Here is a 27403-nt window from a genome sequence, read left to right on the forward strand (position 1 = left end):
AACTTGTGAGTCCTGTTTTGTCGGGTTCCAGTCTAACCTGGAAGAACTCTCAGGCCACATTTGTGGGACACCGGAATTACTCCTGGGTTTCACATAAAAAAATGGCTGCCTGCCTCAACTCCAGGAGCCAGTGTCAGAAGGAGGAGGAGGACAGCGCTTGCTGTGAGGACTGGAGATGCTGAAGAGAGGAAGAGAAAGAGGCAGAGACAGCAGTATTGTTGTACTTATAATTGTAACTGTGGTTGTGGCATTGGAAACGCTTACTTTAAGGAAGAGTTTCCCACAATAAAAATCCTTTTGATGAGTGCTAAACTTGTGTCCGAGGCTTTGTGTCAGGTGTTTGGGAATCTGCAGTGCCCCCTAGGGAGCACCGTGTATAAATGTGTTCAACCTGGAGCGAGGACTAGGCAGTGGGCTCTCCAAAGTCGTGGTGCTTGTTCGCTATACTGGGTCACTGTGCACTTAGTTTGTTTTCAATAAAAAATGAAAGAATATGGCAGTTCATGACAAGAGGTATCAAATTATTTTTCACTTCCTTTTCCTTGCCCCATGGCTGACCCCTCTGGGGTGTAACAAGAGGGTGTGGGGTGAGTGTGAGGTTTCAATCTTACTTCCCCTACATGAGCAGTCCAGGTGGTGGCCTGAAATCATTTCCTCTGACTTGTACTGAGTTGGAGCAGATGGCTAAGCGTAGAAGACAGACAAGATGGACAGACATCTAACACACGAGAGACTGGCTCTGCACTGGCTATATACAATTCTAATTTATCTTGACATGAATAAACAGTTTTACAATACCAAGCCTTCAAGGTGGATGCCTGATGTTGAGTGGAATTGAATGTTGTTGCTCCAGGTTCAACTGGAGGACTCCTCATGTGTTGGAGTGTGCTCCTTCTCTTTGTTACATGGTACTCTGTCCGTAGTGTGGTGTGTGTCAGGTCAGGCTGTGCCCGGGCCTCGGGACATCCTCAGCCTCAAAGGATATGGGGAGACAGCTTGCACAGGACATTGACTCCCCCCGGAACGCTAGATGGCAGCCCCCTTGGGTTTACGGCAGTGTCCCAGATTCCCACAGGGCATCATGGGAACTGGAGCTCTTTGTCTCAGTTCTGTTGGGTCCCGTGGGCACCGTCAAAAGGTGCAGAGAGAACTTGCGAGAGTTGTTTTGTTGGTCTCCAGCCTCACCTGGAAATACTCCCGGGCCACGTTTATGGGACACCAGAAGTTCTCATAAGAGGAGCCACCTGCCTCAAGTCCGGAGACGGAGGAGGAGGACAACACTTGCTATGAGGAGCGGAGGTGCTGAAGAGAGAAAGAAACAGAGACAACAGTATTGCTGTACTTATAACTGTAACTGTGATTTTGGCATTGGAAACGCTTACTTTAAGGAAGAGCTTTCATATTGTTGGTTGATTTGTTGTTACATTAAGTTTAATTGCTTTATTGATTGTTAATCTATGATGGCAAATCTTTTCAGTTGTGACCATCACCTTTTGTTACCTGTCCTACTACACTTCCTGAACAAGCAGGTCCTGGCCTAATGTTACTCGATTATGTTTACCGCTTTTGTAGGTCACTGTGGATAAAACCGCCTTGCCGAGCAAATAAATGGAAATGTAAAATAATAATAATAGAATTGCAGAATCAAATAACTGATGGTCGTCAGACTAGACAAGGGGTGGGCAAAGTCATTCCTGGAGGGCCGCAGTGGCTGCGGGTTTTTGTTCCAACCCAGTTGCTTTTTTTTTTTTTTTTTTTAATATTTTTATTTTATTAATTTTCATTGTAATCATTCCATACAAACAGATCAATTTATAACCCAACAAATTTGAAGACAAATCAAACCCCACCCCTGAGAAGGAGAGCTTAGCTAAAGGAAAATTTCTTTAAGCTTTTTAATAAGGCAACATTAGACAAAAGAAGGGGAGAAGTAAATATCTATATAAATAAGAGATGGAGAAGGGAGTTAAATGCAATAATAGTTAATTCTCTTATTCTAAAATAATATTGATTAAATCCTGCCAAGTTTTGAAAAAATTTTGTACAGATCCTCTAACTGAAAATTTGATTTTTTCCAATTTCAAATAATATAAAACATCGGTTTCCCACTGACTTATAAGAGGAGAATTAGGATTCTTCCAATTTAACAAAATAAGTCTGCGTGCCAAGAGTGTAGTGAATGCAATCACCGTTTGCTTGTCCTTCTCCAATTCCAGTCCATCTGGAAGGACACCAAACACAGCTGTTAGTGGGTTAGGAGGGATTGTGATACTAAGGCTGTCTGAGAGGCACTTAAAAATTTTTGTCCAAAATGATGTTAGTTTGGTGCAGGCCCAGAACATGTGACCCAGTGAGGCAGGAGCTTGGTTGCAGCGCTCGCAGGTTGGATCCTGGCCTGGAAACATTTTGGACAGTTTTAAGCGAGACAGATGAGCTCGATATATAATTTTTAGTTGAATAATTCTATGCTTTGCGCATATAGAACTCGAGTGAATTCTCTGCTTTGCTACCTTCCACTCCTTTTCTGATATATTGATTAAGAGATCTTCTTCCCAATGTCCTCTTGGATCTTTGAAAGGTAGGGACTCTAATAAGATTTTATATATTGCGGAAATAGTGTTTGTTTCCTCGGAATTGAGCAGTGTTTTTTCCAGCATTGTGGAGGGTGCAAGGTGGGGGAAATCGGGCAATTTCTGTTTAACAAAATTTCTAATTTGAAGATAGTAAAAGAAATGTGTAGCTGGGAGGTTAAATTTTGAACGTAATTGTTCAAAAGATGTAAATATGTTGTCTATATAAAGATCTCTGAGCATTTTAATCCCAAAACTTTTCCAGGTATTTAAAACTGGATATACTTGCGAAGGTTGAAAGAGGTGGTTCTCTTGCAGAGGTGCCACTGATAAAAGATTTTCCATCTTAAAATGCTTCCTAATTTGGTTCCATATTCTGAGTGAGTAAAGCACAATTGGGTTATTAGTATGTTTGCGATAACTTTCATTTATTGGAGAGCAGAGCAGGGAATATAAAGAAGTACTACAGGATTTTACTTCTATTGCAGACCAAGCCTGTGTATGTGCATTTATTTGTGTCCAGGTTTTTATGACTTGCATGTTTACTGCCCAGTAATAAAACTGAAAATTAGGTAAAGCCATGCCACCTTCTGCCTGAGGTCTTTGTAGGGTCGCTCTTCGGATACGTGGGTGTTTTGAGTTCCAAATGAATGAGGTTATTATTGAATCTAACTGTTTAAAAAACGATTTATTGATATATATTGAAATGTTTTGAAATAAAAAGAGAAGTTTAGGAAGGATATTCATCTTAACAATGTTAATTCTTCCGGCTAGAGTGAGATGAAGGGTTGACCATCTATGCAAGTCTTGCTTAATTTTTTCCATACAGACGCCAAAATTTTGTTGATAAAGAGCTTTATGTTTACTTGTGATATTTACCCCTAGGTATTTAAACTGATCTGCTATGGTAAAAGGTAGGGTGTCTAATTTAATATTATATGCTTGTGAGTTCACTGGAAAGAGTATACTTTTATTCAGATTAATTCTAAGACCAGATATCTTTTGAAATTCTGTTAGTGCTGTTAAAACAGCAGGGACAGTGTTTTCTGGGTCTGATATATATAAGACCATATCATCTGCATATAGAGAAATTTTCTGTTCCAGTCCTTCTCTGACAATCCCCTTTATCTGATGAGAATTTCGGCAGTGAACCGCCAGTGGTTCAATAGCGATTGCAAACAACAGTGGCGACAAGGGACATCCTTGTCTGGTACCATGTTCTAGTTTAAAGTAGTCTGAGCAAATTTTATTAATACAAACTGAAGCTTCTGGACTGGTATACAGTAGTTTAATCCAAGCACAAATATTCGGGCCAAACCCAAATTTCTCCAATGCAGTGAAAAGGTAACTCCATTCGATCATGTCAAATGCCTTTTCTGCGTCTAATGATAGTAATATCTCTGGAGTGTTTGATTTTGCTGGTGAATATATAACATTAAACTAGCGTCGGAGATTTGAAGATAGATGTTGGCCTTTAAACCAACCCAGTTGCTTAATTAGAAAACAATCCTTGCCAATAATTTCATTTCATGGCTTGTTTGTGCTTTAACTCTGCGATGTCAAGTCATTCTCATATCCTAGATTTTTTTTTCCATTCTAAGGATATCATCCAAATACTTTGAAGTGTAAAACGGAGAGGTAATTCTCAGTCCTTCACTTTTTTCTCTTCTCTTTCCTTCCAAGTATTTAATTAAACCAAATAGTGCACGATAAATACACACAGGTGTAAAGGGTAACAAGCAAAATGGAGAACTGCTGGTTTCTTTTGTCATTTGCATCTTATTGCTAATAAGGAGCAATTAAAAACTGAGAATGCAGCTGTTTAAGACTTAAATAACCAATAAGGGTTCATAATCTTAATGAGGGAGACAACTAAAATGAAGCAGAAGTGTTTCTAGAGCAATAAGTGCTTCTTATTAAGCAATTGGGTTGGAACAAAAACCTGCAGCCACTGCGGCCCTCCAGGAATGACTTTGCCCACCCCTGGCAGACCGACGGTGCCCACAGATCAGCTGTTAAGCGTAGACTTTCAGCAGAGAAGGCGGACACTTGAGCTCTGACAGGGGGACTCGGACTGTAGTGCGCACGAAAAACCGAACCATCTCCGACCCCAACGTCGACGTACGTTTCTTAGCCCGTCTTCTTCTTCTTTCGGCAGCTCCCGTTTGGGGTTGGCACAGCGGATCCGCATATTGATTTGGCAACAAATTTACACTAGATGCCCTTCCTGACGTAACCCTCCCCATTTATCCGGGCTTGGGAACACCGGCACAAAGAAACACACCGGTTTGTGCATCCCCTGTGTCTGGGTTAGGTTTCTTAGCCCGTACACGATGCAATACAAAAAATACAATTGCAATTGTTCGAAGGAGCCCACGTGCAATAAAATACACGTTTTTCTTTGTCGTCGTCGTCCTTCGGATCTTGGACACAAGTCATTCTGTACGGCTTCATTTGTAGCGAGTGCAATTGTGCCAATTTACGTGTCGATTTCCTAGGGCTTCTGGTCATCCATTCCTGAATATCTATGACCGCGGGTGGACGAACGGACGGGGCCCGATTCTTTTTGCTGACCAAGTCTTACGTTACTTCTTCACCAACTCGTGAATACTGCACCCTGCTGGTAGGTTTCCACCATGTGCTCAGCTGTGACAAAATTGATTCCTTCTCCAGGACCAAAGATTCAGTAATGGACGGGAGGATGGCCATCCATCCATTATCCAACTCGCTATATCCCAACACAGGGTCACGGGGGTCTGCTGGTGCCAATCCCAGCCAACACAGGGCTCCAGCCCACCGCAGGGCGCGTGCACACACCCACACACACACTATGGACAATTTAGAATCGCCAATGTACCCATGTCTTTGGACTGTGGGAGGAAACCCACGCAGACACGGGGAAGAACATGCAAACTCCACCCGGGTTTCCTAACTGCGCTGCAGCAGCGCTACCTACTGCGCCACCGTGCCGCCTCACGCCAGCAAACTTCTGTGCGAAAATGTCTCACACTTCCTTAAATGAACCGGTAGACACATACGCCTCCACTATTGCAGTCCTCTGTTGCAGAGAATACATCTGCCGGATCTCCTTCACGCACGTCTGTACCCACTGGCTCACAGCTTCCTTACTAATGCACAGTTGGGGCTGCTGACCCCGTCGCGACAACGAGGCTCCGCGATCGCGGCGGCACCCGCCTGTATAATATCGGAAGCTCGAGCCAGCCGGTCGGAGGCAGTTTGGTTTTTCGTGCGCCACCCTGAACTTATAACTTAGGCAGCGATTTATCAGCCCATAGCACCCCCTGTGGGTAGCCAAGCAACTCAAATTACTTGAAAGACGTTGTTACACAGACAGTAAGGGTTTATGGTGACAGATGTGGTGTCTTACTTAAATGTATGCAATGTAAATGGTTTGGAGAGACCCCTCCAGTGTCATCAGCTACAGTTTATACAAAAATACTGAAAGTGTATTCATATGTGAAAAAATCCAACCTTGCAACAAAACATGTTAACCTTTTCCACTGAGGCTTGATGATGATAATGTCACCTGAACAAAGTCACGCAGCTGCAATAATTACTTGCTAAAAATACAAAGGCTGTTACTTTTTTTTGTTTGCGCCCTGCCCTTCAGGACCACCGTACTTTAATCTTTGTTTAAAAATACTTTCTTACAGACAATGTTACAATGTAGGGGTCTGTAAAGTCAGTCTTGGAGGGCCGCAGTGGCTGCAGGAGTTTCCATCCATTTATTATCCAACCCGCTATATCCTAACTACAGGGTTACGGGGGTCTGCTGGAGCCAATCCCAGCCAACACAGGGCGCAAGGCAGGAAACAAACACCGGGCAGGGCGTCAGCCCACCGCAGGGCTGCAGGAGTTTGTTCCAACTAAATTTCTTAATGAGAAGTTAATAATTAGGGTTGCGGCACTTATTGCTCAAGCAGCACCTGTAAGCGTCTTTTCAGTTGTGGGCGTCATGGTGGCACAGTAGTTAGGAGAGTGAAGTTTGTGCTCAATGTGTGGAGTTTGCATGGTCTCCCTGTGTCCATGTTGGGTTTTCTCCCACAGTCCAAAGACATGCAGGTTAGGTGAACTGGTGATGCTACATTGGTCCCCAATGTGTGTTTTAGTTGCCCCTGTCTTGTGCTCAATGCTTGCAGGGATCGGCCCCAGCCGTCCCAGGACACTTCTCAAGATGAGCGGTTTTGAAGATGGATGGATTTTAGTGGTCTCGCTTTTAAAGATTCCCCACCCTGAATTGCTTACTTTAGTCTTAAACAGCTGCACTCAACGATTTAAACTGCCCCTCCTTAGCAATAAGATGAAAATAACAAGGAAACCAGTAGGACTCCATCTTTACACCAGTGTGTACTCATTGTGAACCATGTGGTTTAATAAAATATATGAAAGAGAAAAATATGAACAACTGAGAATTACTCATGCTACTCAGGCTACAAAATCATTTGGATGATAATCTTGCATGGAAAGGAAAAAAATCAACGATATAAGAATGATGTGACGCGGCAGAATGAGAACAATAAAGTAGCCATAAAATTAAACAAGACCCGTCATTGGCCAGGATTGGCTGGCGATTAAGCAATCAGCTTGGAGCAAAAACCTGCAGCCACTACGGCCCTCCAGGACCGAATTTCCAGACCCCTGTTATAATGGATTGCATTTATTTTTATTATTGGTCATCCTTCCATCCATTACTGAATCTTTGGTCCTGGAGAAGAAATCAATCTTGTCACAGCTGAGCACATGGCAGAAACCCACCTTAGAGGGGGTGGCAGTCCACCACAGGGCACACTAACTCATACTGGGCCCATTAGGCCAAGATGGCTGTCTTCTTGATGAAAACCAACAAACTCTGAGAATAAGCTGCACACGGACAGTGAACGACCCCAGAATGACTCTGGGGGTCTGGGGGGGGGTCATTCGGGAATTTCAGATGTTGTGTCACACCTCTGCAGGACAGATAGAGAGATGTGAAAGGTGCTATATGATAAATGTAAAAGACAGTACATGATAGATAGATAGATAGATAGATAGATAGATAGATAGATAGATAGATAGATAGATAGATAGATAGATAGATATGAAAGGCACTATATGACAGATAGATAGATAGATAGATAGATAGATAGATAGATAGATAGATAGATAGATAGATAGATAGATAGATATGAAAGACACTATATGACAGATAGATAGATAGATAGATATGAAAGGCACTATATGATAGATAGATAGATAGATAGATAGATAGATAGATAGATAGATAGATAGATAGATAGATAGATATGAAAGACACTATATGATAGATAGATAGATAGATAGATAGATAGATAGATAGATAGATAGATAGATAGATAGATATGAAAGGCACTATATGACAGATAGATAGATAGATAGATAGATAGATAGATAGATAGATAGATAGATAGATAGATAGATAGATAGATAGATATGAAAGACACTATATGACAGATAGATAGATAGATAGATATGAAAGGCACTATATGATTGATAGATAGATAGATAGATAGATAGATAGATATTAAAGGCACTATATGATAGATAGATAGATAGATAGATAGATAGATAGATAGATAGATAGATAGATAGATAGATGGGAAAGGCACTATATAGTTATACATAATAGATAGATAGATAGATGAGAAAGGCACTATATGATAGACAGATAGATAGATAGATAGATAGATAGATAGATAGATAGATAGATAGATAGATGGGAAAGGCACTATATGACAGATAGATAGATAGATATGAAAGGCACTATATGATAGATAGATAGATAGATAGATAGATAGATAGATAGATAGATATGAAAGGCACTATATGATAGATAGATAGATATGAAAGGCACTATATGATAGATAGATAGATAGATAGATAGATAGATAGATAGATAGATAGATAGATAGATAGATAGATGGGAAAGGCACTATATAGTTATACATAATAGATAGATAGATAGATAGATAGATAGATAGATAGATAGATAGATAGATAGATAGATGGGAAAGGCACTATATGACAGATAGATAGATAGATATGAAAGGCACTATATGATAGATAGATAGATAGATAGATAGATAGATAGATAGATAGATAGATAGATAGATAGATATGAAAGGCACTATATGATAGATAGATAGATATGAAAGGCACTATATGATAGATAGATAGATAGATAGATAGATAGATAGATAGATAGATAGATAGATAGATAGATAGATAGATGGGAAAGGCACTATATAGTTATACATAATAGATAGATAGATAGATAGATAGATAGATGAGAAAGGCACTATATGATAGATAGATAGATAGATAGATAGATAGATAGATAGATAGATAGATAGATAGATAGATAGATAGATAGATAGATAGATGGGAAAGGCACTATATAGTTATACATAATAGATAGATAGATAGATGTCTTTAGCCATGATTTAAATGGCATGCTACATAACGGATACAGTTCAAGGGGTTACATTACAACAATTAAAAATTGTTATAGAAATATTATTTTTATATATTGTTTTCAAAAAATATTCTGTTAGATTTAGGCTAAATTCGTTCTGGGGAGTTATTTGCTTTATAAAAATGTACGTCAAATCAAAGTGGGATGGCTAAAAACAGTACAAACGGGATCTTTTGTTAAATTCACGGACACGAAATAAAGACATTTGTGACTTGTGAAGGTTGGCTGTTTTTTACGATTGTATTGTCACTAGCGACATCTATAGGTTAAAAGTGGTGCTGCATTTGATGATACCGGCACGCGACGACTGTCAAAGTTTCTACGCCCTCGAGAAACCGTCACTTTAATCTCACGAGTATGTCAGACTACTCCTTGAGCCCGTGGTGAAACTTCTGCCGGATTCAGCTGAGGGCACGCAGACGGAGAAACGCCTCCTCTGCATGAGGTGTCTCCATGCTGTGTAGAAATTACGACAGAAAACGAGTAAACTCCCCAGTTTGTCAACCTTGATTGATTAAAAATGAAACATCCGGTAAAACGGACGACATCAAGGAGTTCTTATATTTTTAATTATTTGGTGTCGTCCGATTTGCCGTTGTTAATGTTTAAAGGAACTCTTCGTCATGCGAAAGGGCGTCGGATCGCGCACCATTAAGTGGTCGGGTGTCTGCGGGCTACATTGTTTAAATCAGAATCAGAATTCACTTTAGTGGCCAGGTACTCTTGAAATTTGCCCTGATATTACTGGTGTAACATAGAAGAAAAACATAGAATACAAAAGATACATTAAAAGATAAAATGATAAAATTTGATGCAAAGGTAATATAAAAAAGTCGGATCAACTCTCTGTTAAGGAGCTCAGTTTATCAAGTCTCCCAAGGGCCTGTGGGGTCTTAATCCGGCTTTGGTTACCCGCACTGGGAGACACCAAGCCTTGTGGCTCTGCTACATCCACTTTCAGTTTCAGTTACAATTATAGGGAGAGTGGAGCCTATTCCGGCAGCACTGGGCACGAGGCTTGACCCACCCATGGGTGGAGTTTTCCTATGAAATCTTAATGTTTAACCAGCGCATTAGAAACCATCTATCCATCTGTTTCCCAGTCCGATGGTTCCTTCCTCTTAATGCACATCTACCTCGTCCTAAATTCTATTCCCCGACGTCGTTGTGAATTTGTCCACAATCACAGCTTTTAATAACCGATGTTACCGCTTGGACAGATGCGGTTATTTCTCCGTCAGTGTGCGGTATTGGGAGTTTCTGCGCCGATCAATTCATGAGCTTCACTTTATGACTTCATTTCACTATTAGTAAGTGCTTCTGGGAAGGCAATCTGAGCACAAAACAAGCCCAATGACTGAACAAAGCTATCAGAAAAGCCTGCTCCATCACAGGACTAACCCTGGACATACTGGACGCTGTTGTGGAAAAGAGGATGGTGGCAAAATTGGACGCCACCGTGAAAAATCCCCTCCAGGAGGCGTTCTCATGGAGCACATTTAGCCACAGGCTCGTTCCACCACGGTGTGCTAAGAAATGTCTCTGGGGGGGTCTTTTCCGCCCAGTGCTCTCAGGCAATTCAATGCTTCCACCTGATGTACTCGATATATTTATTTTTAGTTATGTATTTATTGATCGATCGATTGATTGATTGGTTGGCTGTATTATCTGTTCTGTGAGTCTGCATCCTTGTCTTTTATGTTTATACTGCTGTATGCATTAGAATTTCCCTATGGGATTAATAAAGTTTATCTAATCTGATCCAATTTAATTATAATTTTAAAAACATTCCGGCTCCAGTGTTATGTTGTTACCGTTTGGCGTTTTGTTTGGGGAGCGACGGAGCTCGAAGATCGCTGCGTCTCTGACTGGGTGCAGACGTCACGACCGAGGCCATCCCTCCGAGACAACCGGTCTACACTGGCAGTTTCATTTTTAGGTATGTATACAACCAACTGATTGGCTACTTTGCTTGGCTGTAACTGATGATTACAAGCCTTCCGTCCGGGGCTTGTGTTCGGGATAAACTCGGGCTGAACACCACCCTTAAACAGAAAAGTCAGCTTCCATCCATCCATTTCCCAACCCGCTGAACCCGAACACAGGGTCACGGGGGACTGCTGGAGCCAATCCCAGCTAACACAGGGCACAAGGCAGGAAACAATCCTGGGCAGGGTGCCAACCCACCGCAGGACACACACAAACACACCCACACACCAAGCACACACTAGGGCCAATTTAGAATCGCCAATCCACTTAACCTGCATGTCTTTGGAATGGAGGAAACCCACGCAGACACGGGGAGAACATGCAAACTCCACGCAGGGAGGACCCGGGAATCGAACCCAGGTCCCCAGATCTCCCAACTGCGAGGCAGCAGCGCTACCCACTGCGCCACCGTGCCGCCCCAAAAGTCAGCTTCAATATGGTAAATACTCAACCCGCTGCCCCAGCCCAAAATGGTAAGGGTGCGGGGCGTTTAAACCACTAAGTTGGGCCACAAACATTCAACAAGTAACAGTATACCTGACTGCGTGGGTTGGGGCGTGGCTTGACATGATATTTAGGAGGGCTTTGTTCGGTTAAATGACCTCCTGGAGCGGGGACTACAAGTACTGCATTGTAATCTTAGATTAAAAAAAATCAAAATAATAAAGCGCTTAAAAAAAAGATCTTGATCATTTTAACGTTTAAGCCCGCATACCTGCAAGGTGTGCGACTGCCCCGCCCTGTCACAACCCGGCCGCACTCTTCCCCATGATAACCCCGCCCCCTAAATATGATTGACAGACTAGTAAGCGAACGATTGGGCGCTTTTTGCCGCCACTAATTACCGCCCCCTAAAAAATGAGTGACAGGCAGGTATGTGACCGGATGGGCAGGCTCTTGCAGCTTTTTTTTTTTACGCGTCTCAGCTGTTTTCTTCCTAATTAAACCCGGAACTGTGAAGCTGCAAGATGGCGCGTTCGGGGTTGAAAGCTGTTGTTGGAGAGAGTGAGCATGTTTTATATATTCACGTATATGTTTTCTTGAAGTTATTTTGGTATTGTTTGCTATTATTGTCAGGAACTTGGTGAACAGGGGGAAGTTGGGGGCACCGATCGATAAACAGTTAAGCGTCAGTCGAGTGCAGGAGATCGGTTTATGTAACATGGCGTGGTGGGCGAAGCAGAAGAAATTCAGTTGGTGGAGTTTCGTTAGAGGATGACCGCGCTGCAGCTGTTTTCACTTCATTGGTTTCACTTCCATATTTTCGATTTCAAAGAGGGGAGCAAATAGAACACATGTGTTGCTTGGAAGTTCTAGAATCTTCTGGCAAGACAGCGTTTGGCTGCGGGAGTGCGGCTCTGATTGGCTTAAGGCGGCAGGTCCAGAAGTCAAGGCGGCGGCCACCCCTCTGACAGCCGGTCTGTCTGTACCAGAACAGTTCCTGCCGTTAATGTAGACCGTCCTTTATTTGTTCGACTATTTTCCTTTTAAGTCTGTCGATTTGTAGTCAGAAATCGGTTGTATTCGTGATTTACTTTTTAAGGTTTGTTACAACTTTCAAGTGTCGTGAACTCCGCGTCTTCCTGTAAATTCATGGATAACGAATAGTCAGGTTCTGCATTAGCGAAAGGGCAGGCAGATGTCAAATCAACGACATAGAGTCTTCAATTTCTTGTCAATTCCTGGGATCGACACCACGCTTTTGCTTTGATAACATTTCTAAATGAATACGTACATCCATCCATCCATCCATTTATTTCCAACCCGCTATATCCTAACTATAGGGTCACGGGGGTCTGCTGGAGCCAATCCCAGCCAACACAGGGTACATATGTAAGCAAGTATACCCTCAATTCAGCGGCTCCAGACCAGAATGGTAAGGGGGCATCCGAAATACTACGATGGGGCGTCATGCGATAACTCCCCAAAATCCATCCAGTTAACACTATTCCTGACAGTATTGGAAGGGGCTTATGACCCCCTGGAGCTAGATCTGTAAAATAATAATCAAGAACAGAAGGCAAATTCATCCTTACGTATAAAGCGCAAAATATCTTTGCTAAGTTCTGTTGAGTATAAACAAGGCACGTTCAGTCAGTCGTTTATTTATGGCAAATAAGAGCATGCAGGAGATGGGAGAGTCCAGTGAAAAGCAGGGACTCTCCTCTGATTTATGGATTGTTTTTGGCACTTATTATTATAATAATTCTTTGCATTTACAGTGCATCTGGAAAGTATTCACAGCGCATCACTTTTTTCACATTTTGTTATTTTACAGCCTTATTCCAAAATGGATTAAATTCATTTTTTTCCTCAGAATTCTACACACAACACCCCATAATGACAACGTGAAAAAAGTTTACTTGAGGTTTTTGCAAATTTATTAAAAATAAAAAAACTGAGAAATTCCATGTCCATAAGTATTCACAGCCTTTGCTCAATACTTTGTCGATGCACCTTTGGCAGCAATTACAGCCTCAAGTCTTTTTTAATATGATGCCACAAGCTTGGCACACCTATCCTTGGCCAGTTTCGCCGATTCCTCTTTGCAGCACCTCTCAAGCTCCATCAGGTTGGATGGGAAGCGTCGGTGCACAGCCATTTTAAGATCTCTCCAGAGATGTTCAGTCGGATTCAAGTCTGGGCTCTGGCTGGGCCACTCAAGGACATTCACAGAGTTGTCCTGAAGCCTCTCCTTTGATATCTTGGCTGTGTGCTTAGGGTCGTTGTCCTGCTGAAAGATGAACCGTCGCCCCAGTCTGAGGTCAAGAGCGCTCTGGAGCAGGTTTTCATCCAGGATGTCTCTGTACATTGCTGCAGTCATCTTTCCCTTTATCCTGACTAGTCTCCCAGTTCCTGCCGCTGAAAAACATCCCCACAGCATGATGCTGCCACCACCATGCTTCACTGTAGGGATGGTATTGGCCTGGTGATGAGCGGTGCCTGGTTTCCTCCAAACATGACGCCTGGCATTCACACCAAAGAGTTCAATCTTTGTCTCATCAGACCAGAGAATTTTCTTTCTCATAGTCTGAGAGTCCTTCAGGTGCCTTTTGGCAAACTCCAGGTGGGCTGCCATGTGCCTTTTACTAAGGAGTGGCTTCCGTCTGGCCACTCTACCATACAGGCCTGATTGGTGGATTGCTGCAGAGATGGTTGTCCTTCTGGAAGGTTCTCCTCTCTCCACAGAGGACCTCTGGAGCTCTGATAGAGTGACCATCGGGTTCTTGGTCACCTCCCTGACTAAGGCCCTTCTCCCCCAATCGCTCAGTTTAGATGGCCAGCCAGCTCTAGGAAGAGTCCTGGTGGTTTCGAACTTGTTCTACTTACGGATGATGGAGGCCACTGTGCTCATTGGGACCTTCAAAGCAGCAGAAATGTTTCTGTAACCTTCCCCAGATTTGTGCCTCGAGACAATCCTGTCTCGGAGGTCTACAGACAATTCCTTTGACTTCATGCTTGGTTTGTGCTCTGACATGAACTGTCAGCTGTGGGACCTTCTATAGACAGGTGTGTGCGTTTCCAAATCATGTCCAGTCAACTGAATTTACCACAGGTGGACTCCAATGAAGCTGCAGAAACATCTCAAGGATGATCAGGGGAAACAGGATGCACCTGAGCTCAATTTGGAGCTTCATGGCAAAGGCTGTGAATACTTATGTACATGTGATTTCTCAGTTTTTTTATTTTTAATAAATTTGCAAAAACCTCAAGTAAACTTTTTTTCACGTTGTCATTATGGGGTGTTGTGTGTAGAATTCTGAGGAAAAAAATGAATTGAATCCATTTTGGAATAAGGCTGTAACATAACAAAATGTGGAAAAAGTGATGTGCTGTGAATACTTTCCGGATGCACTGTATATAGAGTTTTTCTCACTACTCAAAGCGCTCAGCAATTGCAGGTTAAGGGTCTTGCTCAAGGGCCCAACAGAGCAGAATCCCTATTGGCATTTACGGGATTCGAACCAGCAACCTTCCAATTGCCAGTGCAGATCCCAAGCCTCAGAGCCACCACTCCGCCACAAGTCTTATATTATTGGGACCAGTGATGTGAGCCATTGTTAGGGTGCAGATGCAGTGCCATCCAATGGCTACGGCAAAGGATTTAAAATCCCCAGGGTTGTCTGTTTAGTCCTTACCTTGGTTGTGACATGTGACCGTAAGTGAGTCACTTAACCTGCTTTTGCTGTAGTTGCAGAAGTACATTTAATTAATTAATTAGGGTGGTATTCATTTGCAAAAGCTTATCCATTCATCTGTTTCATCCCGACTAGACAACCCTCTATAATGGACTGGTGACTGCCACTCATGTCTGTCCCAACTACAACTCATTCAAATGCTTCTGTCAGAGTCTTGACTGACTGTTTTGCCCGTGTTAGCATTTCTCTTCTTTGGCTTCCTATGAAATACAGGATGGATTTTAAAATATGATAGTAATTTTTGTGCTCAAAGCCTTACACAGGGCTGCTCCAGTCCTTACTCATCCAGTTTCACAGATCCTCGAATGGATTATTACTGTCTGTTCCGTTCATACACTTGAAGGTGAGAACAGGATCGATGATGTGAGGCGTTGTTAAAGGCTACTATGCAAGGTCCGTGCCCTCTAATGGCAACAGCAAAGATTTTAAAATCCTCAAGGTTGTGTTCAGTTCTTACCTCAGATTTGATGAGTGACCGTGAGTGTGTCACTTAACCACCTTATGCCGCATTATTTGTCGTCGTCGTCGTCGTCTTATTATTAAAGTGTGAGTGAAGCAAGTAGACTGCAAGAATATGTAAATAATGAAGGCTGGCAATGTGAGCATTTTTGAGATTGTACCTAAGTGCACCGTGCCACTGTGATATTCTTTTGAATTACAGTTAATAATGCTATTGAGTTAATAAAGCTGTTGTAGTAATCATAACCTACATGTGTTTTTCCATATGAACAACTGTAAACGTACTTTTCCCCACCCTGTGTATATGGTCTGAACACACACCAGAATGACTAAAAAGGAAGAAGATTTAAGAAGAAAGAACGTGGCAGTCCCAGTGAGGCGCTATACAGGCGTATTGCTGTTGGAATGAAAGACCCCCATAGTGTTTCCTGACACACTTCTGCTGAATGATTCTTGGCCAAAAGTCCTCCGGGTTTGTGTATCGGAGAAAGTATGTGCAGTGTTGTTCATAATGGCACTCAGTTTTGTTTTAATCCTCTCCTACACTATGACCTGCAAGGGTGTCCAAAGTGTGTGCCCCATAACTGATCCTGCCCTTTTAATTAGCTTCTTGATTCGGGGCGCTTTCTTGAAGTGATATTACTGGACCTGCACAGTGTGGAAATTTGCTCTGGCCATCAGAGAGTTGTAAAAGGATGTCGCTTTCCACAATATAGGAACACAGTCTCCTAAGGAAAAAAAGCTGGCTCTGCCCTCTCATCTGCAGTTCCTCTGTGTTCCAAGCCCAGTCCAGTCTGTCATTGATGGGGAACACCCAAGTACTGGTAGCAGTGCACCACCATGACATCCACTCTCCGAACAGTGACCAGACATAGAAACTCTTGGGTGTCAATAACCAGTTCCTTGTTTAATTTGCAGACAGTTCTTTCTGCACTATGGCACAAAGTTCTCCCCCTGACTCCTCTCCTTTCTCTCATCCCTTTCATCAATACACCCTATAAGTGCAGAATCATCTGAGAATTTCTGCAAGTGATGTGACTTGCTGTTGTTTTTATGGAAATACTAGCTGTCCCATGCATCTCTGCCTGCGTAGTAGTGAAACAGGACAAGCTTTAAAAAAATCAATAAACAAACAGGTATCTCTGGGTAAGCGGAGGAAACGTGGCCAGAGGTAGACTGATTCGAACAGAGGCTGACGTGTGAGTGAGGAGGACCGGCCCGGCTCCTCACTCCTGATGTTACGCTTCCCCCTTCACTCGGCTTGCAGCTTCTGTCTCGGATTAGTGCAAATTATTCGCTCCTGTAAGTGAACTGTGATACTTGGTGCAAAATCAACCGGAATGTTCAAGCAAATTATAGAATAAGACCCGATCTAAATCTGTTAAGTAGTTCTCTCGTGAAAAGCGGGCAGACATACAGACGTTGGATTTTATATATATATATACAGTGGTGTGAAAAACTATTTGCCCCCTTCCTGATTTCTTGTTCTTTTGCATGTTTGTCACACAAAATGTTTCTGATCATCAAACACATTTAACCATTAGTCAAATATAACACAAGTAAACACAAAATGCAGTTTTTAAATGATGGTTTTTATTATTTAGGGAGAAAAAAAATCCAAACCTACATGGCCCTGTGTGAAAAAGTAATTGCCCCCTTGTTAAAAAATAACCTAACTGTGGTGTATCACACCGGAGTTCAATTTCCGTAGCCACCCCCAGGCCTGATTACTGCCACACCTGTTTCAATCAAGAAATCACTTAAATAGGAGCTGCCTGACACAGAGAAGTAGACCAAAAGCACCTCAAAAGCTAGACATCATGCCAAGATCCAAAGAAATTCAGGAACAAATGAGAACAGAAGTAATTGAGATCTATCAGTCTGGTAAAGGTTATAAAGCCATTGCTAAAGCTTTGGGACTCCAGCGAAACACAGTGAGAGCCATTATCCACAAATGGCAAAAACATGGAACAGTGGTGAACCTTCCCAGGAGTGGCCGGCCGACCAAAATTACCCCAAGAGCACAGAGACGACTCATCCGAGAGGTCACAAAAGACCCCAGGACAACGTCTAAAGAACTGCAGGCCTCACTTGCCTCAATTAAGGTCAGTGTTCACGACTCCACCATAAGAAAGAGACTGGGCAAAAACGGCCTGCATGGCAGATTTCCAAGACGCAAACCACTGTTAAGCAAAAAGAACATTAGGGCTCGTCTCAATTTTGCTAAGAAACATCTCAATGATTGCCAAGACTTTTGGGAAAATACCTTGTGGACTGATGAGTCAAAAGTTGAACTTTTTGGAAGGCAAATGTCCCGTTACATCTGGCGTAAAAGGAACACAGCATTTCAGAAAAAGAACATCATACCAACAGTAAAATATGGTGGTGGTAGTGTGATGGTCTGGGGTTGTTTTGCTGCTTCAGGACCTGGAAGGCTTGCTGTGATAGATGGAACCATGAATTCTACTGTCTACCAAAAAATCCTGAAGGAGAATGTCCGGCCATCTGTTCGTCAACTCAAGCTGAAGCGATCTTGGGTGCTGCAACAGGACAATGACCCAAAACACACCAGCAAATCCACCTCTGAATGGCTGAAGAAAAACAAAATGAAGACTTTGGAGTGGCCTAGTCAAAGTCCTGACCTGAATCCAATTGAGATGCTATGGCATGACCTTAAAAAGGCTGTACATGCTAGAAAACCCTCAAATAAAGCTGAATTACAACAATTTTGCAAAGATGAGTGGGCCAAAATTCCTCCAGAGCGCTGTAAAAGACTCATTGCAAGTTATCGCAAACGCTTGATTGCAGTTATTGCTGCTAAGGGTGGCCCAACCAGTTATTAGGTTCAGGGGGCAATTACTTTTTCACACAGGGCCATGTAGGTTTGGATTTTTTTTCTCCCTAAATAATAAAAACCACCATTTACAAACTGCATTTTGTGTTTACTTGTGTTATATTTGACTAATGGTTAAATGTGTTTGATGATCAGAAACATTTTGTGTGACAAACATGCAAAAGAATAAGAAATCAGGAAGGGGGCAAATAGTTTTTCACACCACTGTATATATATATATATATATATATATATATATATATATATATATGAATGAGTGAGTGAGTGAGTATATATAAAAAAGAAACTTAAAACGTAACCTCTGTTATTCAGACCAGTTTTTTGCTGTTGATCACAGGTGGCAGTAGGATGTTCAGATCTGCTCAGTTGTACTGCAGGTTTTCATTTATTGGCTGTGATGTTCTGATTGAGCAGGTCCAGCTTGTTGTGTCCCACGCTGATTGACATTTGCTTGTTCCAATGTCCCCCTGGTTCAGTTACCAGCATTCTACGGTCAGAATGATTCACTCATTGGAATATTAGCACAAAGTGAGTAACTTCTGTTCCTGAATTAACAAACATTAATCAGGATTTTTTAACTTATGTTCTAATTACCGTATTTACTCGCATTTAAGTTCTCCCGCGGATAAGTCGGGGCCTGATTTTATTTCTGGTATTTTATAATGTCAGTCGTATAAGTCGAATGCGGAAGACTCACGCTATTGGTCCAAGAGATTACGATATGCTAACGCCCACCTGAGAGAGTAACCACCGGGCACACTGCCTTTTTTTTTTCCTATGTATTGTGCCTACGTGACCACACGGTGATACCCAAACTATTCCGAAGCAATGTTTGCACTGATTTGTGTTTTTTTTTTGTATCTCTCACTCTCATACACCTTCATCATAAGAGCATCCCTTATCTATGATGGAGCGTTCGATCAGAAGAAAATATGTAGCTGGTTTTAAATTAAAAGTCATTGAAGTGGCGAAAGAAATTGGTAACTGCACTGCTGCAACAAAATTCGATGCATCTGAGAAACTGATGTGAGATTGGAGGAGGCAAGAAGATGAAAAAAAAAAAAAAATGAAGTGTTGTATTTTTGAACAGGCGTATAAGTAGGGGTCTGATTTTATGATCGATTTTTCAGGTGTCCAAGACTCGACTTATATGCGGGTATTTACGGTAAATACTAGCCATGGCACCTGTCATAGACCATGTAAAGGACTTCACACATGGGCTGGTGTCCTGGCCAGGCTTGGCCCCCATTCCCTTAACTGGCCAGGAGGTCAGTATAACAGAGAGATCGGGGAGGGCTTTCAAAGCTGTATGCTCCCCAAATGCTGCTACTGTACCATTTTAAAATGTGGCTTTTTTTCAGTACTTTTCCGTAGTACTAGGGTGTTGTACCGTGTTAGTAGTGGATATAGTGAGAAGTCAAGCAAAGTGACACCTTTTATTGGCTAACTATAAAGATTACAAGACGCAAGCTTTTGAGAAAACTCGGGCCCCTTCTTCAGGCAAAATGTAATACAGAGACTGGAGTTGTCTGTGTTTATATTGACACCAGGACAAATACAACAATGGAAAACCTTTAGATAGATAGATAGATAGATACTTTATTAATCCCAATGGGAAATTCACATTCTCCAGCAGCAGCATACAGATACAATAAATAATATTAAATTAAAGATTGATAATAATGCAGGTGAAAAACAGACAATAACTATGTATAATGTTAAATGTTAACGTTTACCCCCCCAGATGGAATTAAAGAGTCGCATAGTTTGGGGGAGGAACGATCTCCTCAGTCTATCAGTGGAGCAGGACGGTGACAGCAGTCTGTTGCTGAAGCTGCTCTTCTGTCTGGAGATGATCCTGTTCAGTGGATGCAGTGGATTCTCCATGATTTACAGGAGTCTGCTCAGCGCCCGTCGCTCTGCCACAGATGTTAAACTGTCCAGCTCCATGCCAACAATAGAGCCTGCCTTCCTCACCAGTTTGTCCAGGCGTGAGGCGTCCTTCTTCTTAATGCTGCCTCCCCAGCACACCATCGCGTAGAAGAGGGCGCTCGCCACAACTGTCTGATAGAACATCTGTAGCATCTTATTGCAGATGTTGAAGGACGCCAGCCTTCTAAGGAAGTATAGTCGGCTCTGTCCTTTTTTACACAGAGCATCAGTATTGGCAGTCCAGTCTAATTTATCATCCAGCTGCACTCCCAGATATTTATAGGTCTGCACCCTCTGCACACAGTCACCTTTGATGATCACAGGGTCCATGAGGGGCCTGAGCCTCCTAAAATCCACCACCAGCTCCTTGGTTTTGCTGGTGTTCAGGTGTAGGTGGTTTGAGTTGCACCATTTAACAAAGTCATTGATTAGGTCCCTATACTCCTCCTCCAGCCCACTCCTGATGCAGCCCACAATAGCAGTGTGGTCAGCGAACTTTTGCACGTGGCAGGACTCCGAGTTGTATTGGAAATCTGATGTATGTTGACTGAACAGGACCGGAGAAAGTACAGTCCCTTGTGGCGCTCCTGTGTTGCTGACCACAATGTCAGACATGCAGTTCCCAAGACGCACATACTGAGGTCTGTCTTTAAGATAGTCCACGATCCATGCCACCAGGTATGACTCTACTCCCATCTCTGTCAGCTTGTCCCTAAGGAGCAGAGGTTAGATTGTGGTGAAGGCGCTAGAGAAGTCTAGAAACATAATTCTTACAGCACCACTGCCTCTGTCTAAGTGGGAGAGGGATCGTGAGACATCTTAGCTTGGAGAGGTCTATTAATTTTTTACATCTAAGATTCATTTAGCATGTATAGACTTATAAGCGAATATATAAGGTGAACCTGTTTAGTCTCATGCAGACGACAGTTGAATTTAGAGTTTTTGAGGATGTTATATATAAAGATGTATGTATTATGGTATATAGCTGTATGAGAGTGATGCAGTGAGAATACTGCTGCCTCTTAACAAGCAATAACGGGGGGTTCGCTTCCCTGGATTCTCCCTGTGTGGAGTTTGCATGTTTTCCCTGTGTCTGCATGGATGTCCACTCACAGACCAAAGACATGCAGTTTAGGTGAACTGGCGTTGCTAAAATTGTCCCTAGCATGTGGCTTTGTTTGCCCTATGATGGACTGGCGTCCTGTCCGGGTGGTGTTCCTGCTTTGTTTACTGGGATAGGCTCCAGCTGCCCCCGGCGACCCAGTCCTGGATATGCAGGTTAGGAAAAATGAATGGATGTAGAATTGTATAAATGTTTTGGTGACTTCGCTTGGTGTTTCAACATTGTTGTTTGTTTGTTCCATGCTATTTTATTATGCTGTGTTGTTATTTAATTTGATTATAGCACACTCTGCTTAAGTATGCACATTAGAGTGAATAAATTGAGCTGAATCAAAGCCAGGCCAAGCCATTTAATTAGATATTGGCCACTAAATAAGGAATTGGAAAGAAGACTGGAGTTGATGCTGTGTCACATTCTCTTCAATAATTCACTTTCAGAAGTGATGCCTTTGCGTGTCTTCATTTCAGATCTTTTTCTCTTCAGTTTCCTGTTGGTGTTTTGAGTCTGCTCACTTATTGTCTGATGAGACAAGTGGTTACCTGTACTTTAAATAAATGTAATAAGCGGCAGTGGTAATGAGGTCAGTCTAGATTTAGTATGTTTTAAATGTTTAGTGTGGTTTTATTTGTTATGTATTTGATTTGTTAGAGAAAGTGCAGAGGAGAGCAACTAGGCTGATTTTTAGGACTTGAGAAATAAGAGCTGCGAGAAGAAACTGACAGAGTCGAACCTTTTCAGTTCAAGGAAATGGAGACTAAGGCAGGGGTGGGCAGATTCAGTCCTGGAGGGCCGCAGTGGCTGCAGGTTTTTGCTCCAACCCAATTGCTTAATAAGAAGCCCTTATTGCTCAAGTAACACTTCAGCTTCACTTTAGTTGTTTTGCTCGTTAAGATTTTGAACCCTTATTGCTTATTTTAGTCTTAAACAGCTGTATTCTTGGTTTTTAATTGCTCCTAATTAGCAATACCACGCAAATGACAAAAGAGACCAGCATTTCTCCATTTAGCTTGTTTTCATTTACACCTGTGTGTATTTATCATGCACTATTTGGTTTAATTAAATACTTGGAAGGAAAGTGAAGAGAAAAAAGCGAAGCACTGAGAATTACTCATCTGTTTTAGACTTCAAATCATTTGGATGATATCCTTAGAAAGGAAAATAAATCTAGGATATGAGAATGACATGGCAGAGGTAAAGCACTAGCAAGCCATGCAATTAAATAATTGACAAGGATTGTTTTTTAATTAAGCAACTGGGTTGGAACAAAAACCTGCAACCACTGCGGCCCTCCAGGACTGAATCTGCCCACCCCTGGACTAAGGTGACACGACTCAAGTATTTAAAATTATGAAGGGAATTAGTACAGTGGATCCCAGCTTTTACTTTAAACTTTACTTTTCTGTCGTTCTGTATCTCAGTCGGTAATTGAGGTTGCACCCAATGGTTCTGTGTTTTTAATGAAGTCCATTTTGAAAATGTGCCAATGCTTTTTCAGTCCAGTTTATTTTTGCATAGCACTCTTTAGTGAGTGCAGGCGCAGAGCGCAGTGACGTGAAAATGTACGCAGCCCACTCTGTTTGAGATATCTCGGTGAAAGAAGAACTTTGTCAACAAATTTTCATTGAAGAAAAACCAATCATGTGTCAATGAAAACGGCTCACTGGCAGTTAACTTGATTTATGTGAACAGAAGCAGGGTCTTGTTCAGAAAGCGGATGCCACTTGAGACGGCCTTCCCCTCGCCCAAACACAAACCTTAAAGTTCAATAAAATAGGTCCCTGATGGCAAGTCACTATTTTAGGGCTAAAATGAAACATGAAACCTACTTATATACCTAATCTTAATTATTGTGAAACTACCAAGTGGCATCCGCTTTCTGAACAGGAGCCCAGAAGCATAACAGAAGTGATGAAAACAAAAAGAGCTTTTTTGCATTTTATGTGAGGACACCTAAAAGTGCCTCGTACAATCTATATATATATATATATATATATATATATATATATATATATATATAAAAATTCTTTTCGCGTATGAAACGGAAATTACGTATGACCACACGATATAGAAATTACCTATGACCACAGAACATATTATAATACAGGAACTAATCACTTCGTTTGTGGACACCATTTTTATATCGTCTTTATGAATTGTTATTATTTGTGTGCGCCCTGCGTCGCCCTCTCCCACCCCTCCTGTCTGGACTACAGTGCTGAGCCGTCCGCTGCCAGGCGCGTTCTGACAGAGAAGTTTTATTTATTCGTCCACGTGACTGTCGCTGAAACTGCCACATTGTAACTTTTTTTTAGTTGGCAGTACTTGATAGTAGAAGAGATGAGGAAAACAGCTTTGCATCTTTCTACTTTTCAACTGCGCCGAGCTGTAAACAATGTGAAGACGAGACCGCCTTTAGTGGTGAGGGGTCGTGAGAACAAAGTGGATGCTGGTAGGTGTGGAATGTCGGGCTGCTCCGCGGGGTCGAGAGCTTTGCAGTTTCGGGCAGTGTCCTCTCTTCTCGCACTGTTTGTGACACTTCAAGTGCCCTGTCGGCTCCTGGGAGAGTGGAAATCTTTGCGAATGACTGTAATCGGTGCCATCGAAGCAGGACTCTGTAAATTGTCCTGCACAACTACTTACTGTCCCTTATGGTGAGTTCGAATCACTAAAACCCCGCAACATTCAAGGTTGCTTTTGTGATCAATTATTCTAAGAAGTAAATCACAGGCACATTGTGTAAGGTTGTCAGGCAGAAATGTGGACAATCACATAGACCAGGGGTGGGCAAATTCATTCCTGGAGGGCCGCAGTGGCTGCAGGTTTTTGTTCCAACCCAGTTGCTTAATATGAAGCCCTTATTGCTCAAGTAACACTTCTGCTTCATTTTAGTTATCTCCCTCGTTAAGATTATGAACCCTTATTGCTTATTTAAGTCTTGAACAGCTGCATTCTCGGTTTTTAATTGCTCCTTATTAGCAATAAGATGCAAATGACAAAAGAAACCAGCAGTTCTCCATTTTGCTTGTTACCCTTTACACCTGTGTGTATTTATTGTGCACTATTTGGCTTAATTAAATACTTGGAAGGAAAGAGAAGAGAAAGTGAAGGATTGAGAATTACCCCTCTGTTTTACACTTCAGAGTATTTGGATGATATCCTTAGAATGGAAAAAAAATCTAGGATATGAGAATGACTTGACATAGCAGAGTTAAAGCACTAACAAGCCATGAAATGTAATTATTGGCAAGGATTGTTTTCTAATTAAGCAACTGGGTTGGAACAAAAACCCGCAGCCACTGCGGCCCTCCAGGAATGAATTTGCCCACCCCTGACATAGACAATGTAATTTCTATACCACAGCGGTCGTGTAGCGCCTTTCACAAGGGATCTACTACTTACCTGTTGTGTTATAGCGCCTTTAAAATGTAGTTTACCCGAAACCACTCCACTAGTGCTCAATGTACACTACCTGGCCAAAAAAAAAAAAAAAGGTCACACACTGTAATATTTCATTGGACTGCCTTTAGCTTTGATTACGGCACGCATTCGCTGTGGCATTGTTTCGATAAGCTTCTGCAGTGTCACAAGATTTAGTTCCATCCAGTGTTGCATTAATTTTTCACCAAGATCTTGCATTGATGATGGTAGAGTCTGACCGCTGCGCAAAGCCTTCTCCAGCACATCCTAAAGATTCTCAGTGGGGTTAAGGTCTGCACTCTGTGGTGGCCAATCCATGTGTCTCATGCTCCCTGAACCACTCTTTCATAATTTGAGCCCGATGAATCCTGGCATTGTCATCTTGGAATATGCCCGTGCCTTACGGCTACACAGCTGTTCAGTCCCAATCCCTTGAGTTCCCTTTGCATTGTGCGTGTGGAAATGCTCTTACTTTCACTATTAAACATAGACTTGAGTTCTACTGTTGTTTTTCTTCGATTTGATTTCACCAAACGTTTAAGTGATTGCCGATCACGATCATTCAGGATTTTTTTCCGGCCACATTTCTTCCTCGAAGACGATGGGTCCCCACTCTCCTTCCAGTTTTTAATAATGCGTTGGACAGTTCTTAACCCAATTTTAGTAGTTTCTTCAATCTCCTTAGATGTTTTCTCTGCTTGATGCATGCCAATGATTTGACCCTTCTCAAACAGACTAACATCTTTTCCACGACCACGAGATGCGTCTTTCGACATGGTTGTTTAAGAAATGAGAAGCAACTCATTGCACCAGTTGGGATTAAATAACTTGTTGCCAGCTGAAAGATAATCGCCCATGCAGTAATTATCCAATAGGAGGCTCGTACCTATTTGCTTAGTTAAATCCAGGTGGCGACTTTTTTTTTTGGCCAGGCAGTGTATCTTCTTAAATGTTAATGTTTTACTGTTTAATAACTTATAGACTACATTTTATTTTTTTCCCTTGCACTCAGTGAGCGAAGCCACTGGGTAATCAACTAGTTAATGAATACCAAAATGTTGGTGACTTTTTTTTATTTTGACTTCTAGTTCTCGGTGGCCTTCATCGATTTACTTTTTTTTTTGGTAACCACTTGTCTAATGTAGAAAAATGTGTGCAGTAGTAAAACACCTGTCCAAAATGAGAGGCAAGCAGAAATGAAAATCAGACATAAAGCTGCCTTTGGTGATGAGTGGCTCGCTGAGCCAGTCCTGTAGTAGCAACTTTGTGTGTCTGAATAGCACGCCGTGATTGGTGGAGCCGACTCACTGCAGTACTGCTGTCATGTCACCGTGTGGCTGACCCATTGTGATTGATGAAGTTTCCTCATTCTTTCAACATTTTTGAACACGACACTCTTTCATTTGTTGTTCTTAACTGGCTCGTTGCTCTCATGATTAGGTCTGGAGGTCCGAGGTGATCCCTATTGTCACTCATTTTTATCGGCCCTGTATCCACACATATAAATGTATTTTATTTTAAGGTGGGGTGGTATGCACAGAGACAAACACTGTGGTCTGCTCTCGTAAACCTTTGTTAGTTCGTCTTTGTCATGTTATTGCTTAACCTCTGATTATCCCAGCTAATATCCAACCCTTAGTTCCAGTAAAAGTCTGTCTGCAAGCCTGTGGTGCTATGAAAAGGAATAACATCTTTCACTTTCTGCTTTCCTTTATCCTCCTTCACTATAAGGCAGTGCTTCCCAAACTCAGTCCTGGTGGCCCCACTGTGGCTGCAAGTTTTTGTTCCTACCAGATTCATAATCAGTGACAACACCTGATGTAACACTGAGCTCATTTAAATTTTATTCCTCTCTTCTCTTATTCTACATTCAGAAAAGCACTGCAGCATGATTTTTACATTTATAAGACATTTAGAAATGTTTCTGCTTTTGCTAGAGATTTAAATGCTTAACTCTCTGTTGTTGATTTCATTCTATTTTGCCCTTTCTCTGTGCAGTTTTCCCCCTTCGTTGTGTCTTATTAATGACAATTAAAAACGAGAAGAGCAGACACGCTGGCAAACAACACAGAATAATCAAAGGCTGCACCTACTTTAGTGTCAGGCCCACTAATTAGAAAATAATTAAACAATTAGAACACCTGGAAAAGTAGAATGAAAATAGAGAAGAAAATATTGTTAAAAAGAAAGAAAAATAAATTTTTCCCATATAACTGCTTAGTACATTTTAATATATATATATATTTTTTTTTCTACCAGACTTAGTTTTCTAATTTCTATAATTGTTCCCAAAACACAGAACTTGGGGAAATAACAGTTCACTTAATTAGCCCAGGACTCCAGTTTAAA

General features: G+C 41.9%; 1 protein-coding gene across 1 annotated transcript in view; it reads left to right on the forward strand.

Annotated features, from left to right (window-relative positions):
* Window positions 1-11959: 11959 nt before the first annotated feature.
* stxbp2 (syntaxin binding protein 2) overlaps window positions 11960-27403 on the forward strand; it is an 80249-nt gene continuing 64805 nt past the window's right edge. Inside the window, exon 1 of the mRNA XM_028823910.2 lies at window positions 11960-12075. Within this exon, the coding sequence (XP_028679743.1) occupies window positions 12039-12075 (37 nt within the window). The 5' untranslated portion in view covers window positions 11960-12038. The remainder of the gene's footprint in view (window positions 12076-27403) is intronic.

Source organism: Erpetoichthys calabaricus, chromosome 17 (genome assembly GCF_900747795.2).
Source record: "Erpetoichthys calabaricus chromosome 17, fErpCal1.3, whole genome shotgun sequence".
Taxonomy (NCBI): Eukaryota; Metazoa; Chordata; class Cladistia; order Polypteriformes; family Polypteridae; genus Erpetoichthys; species Erpetoichthys calabaricus.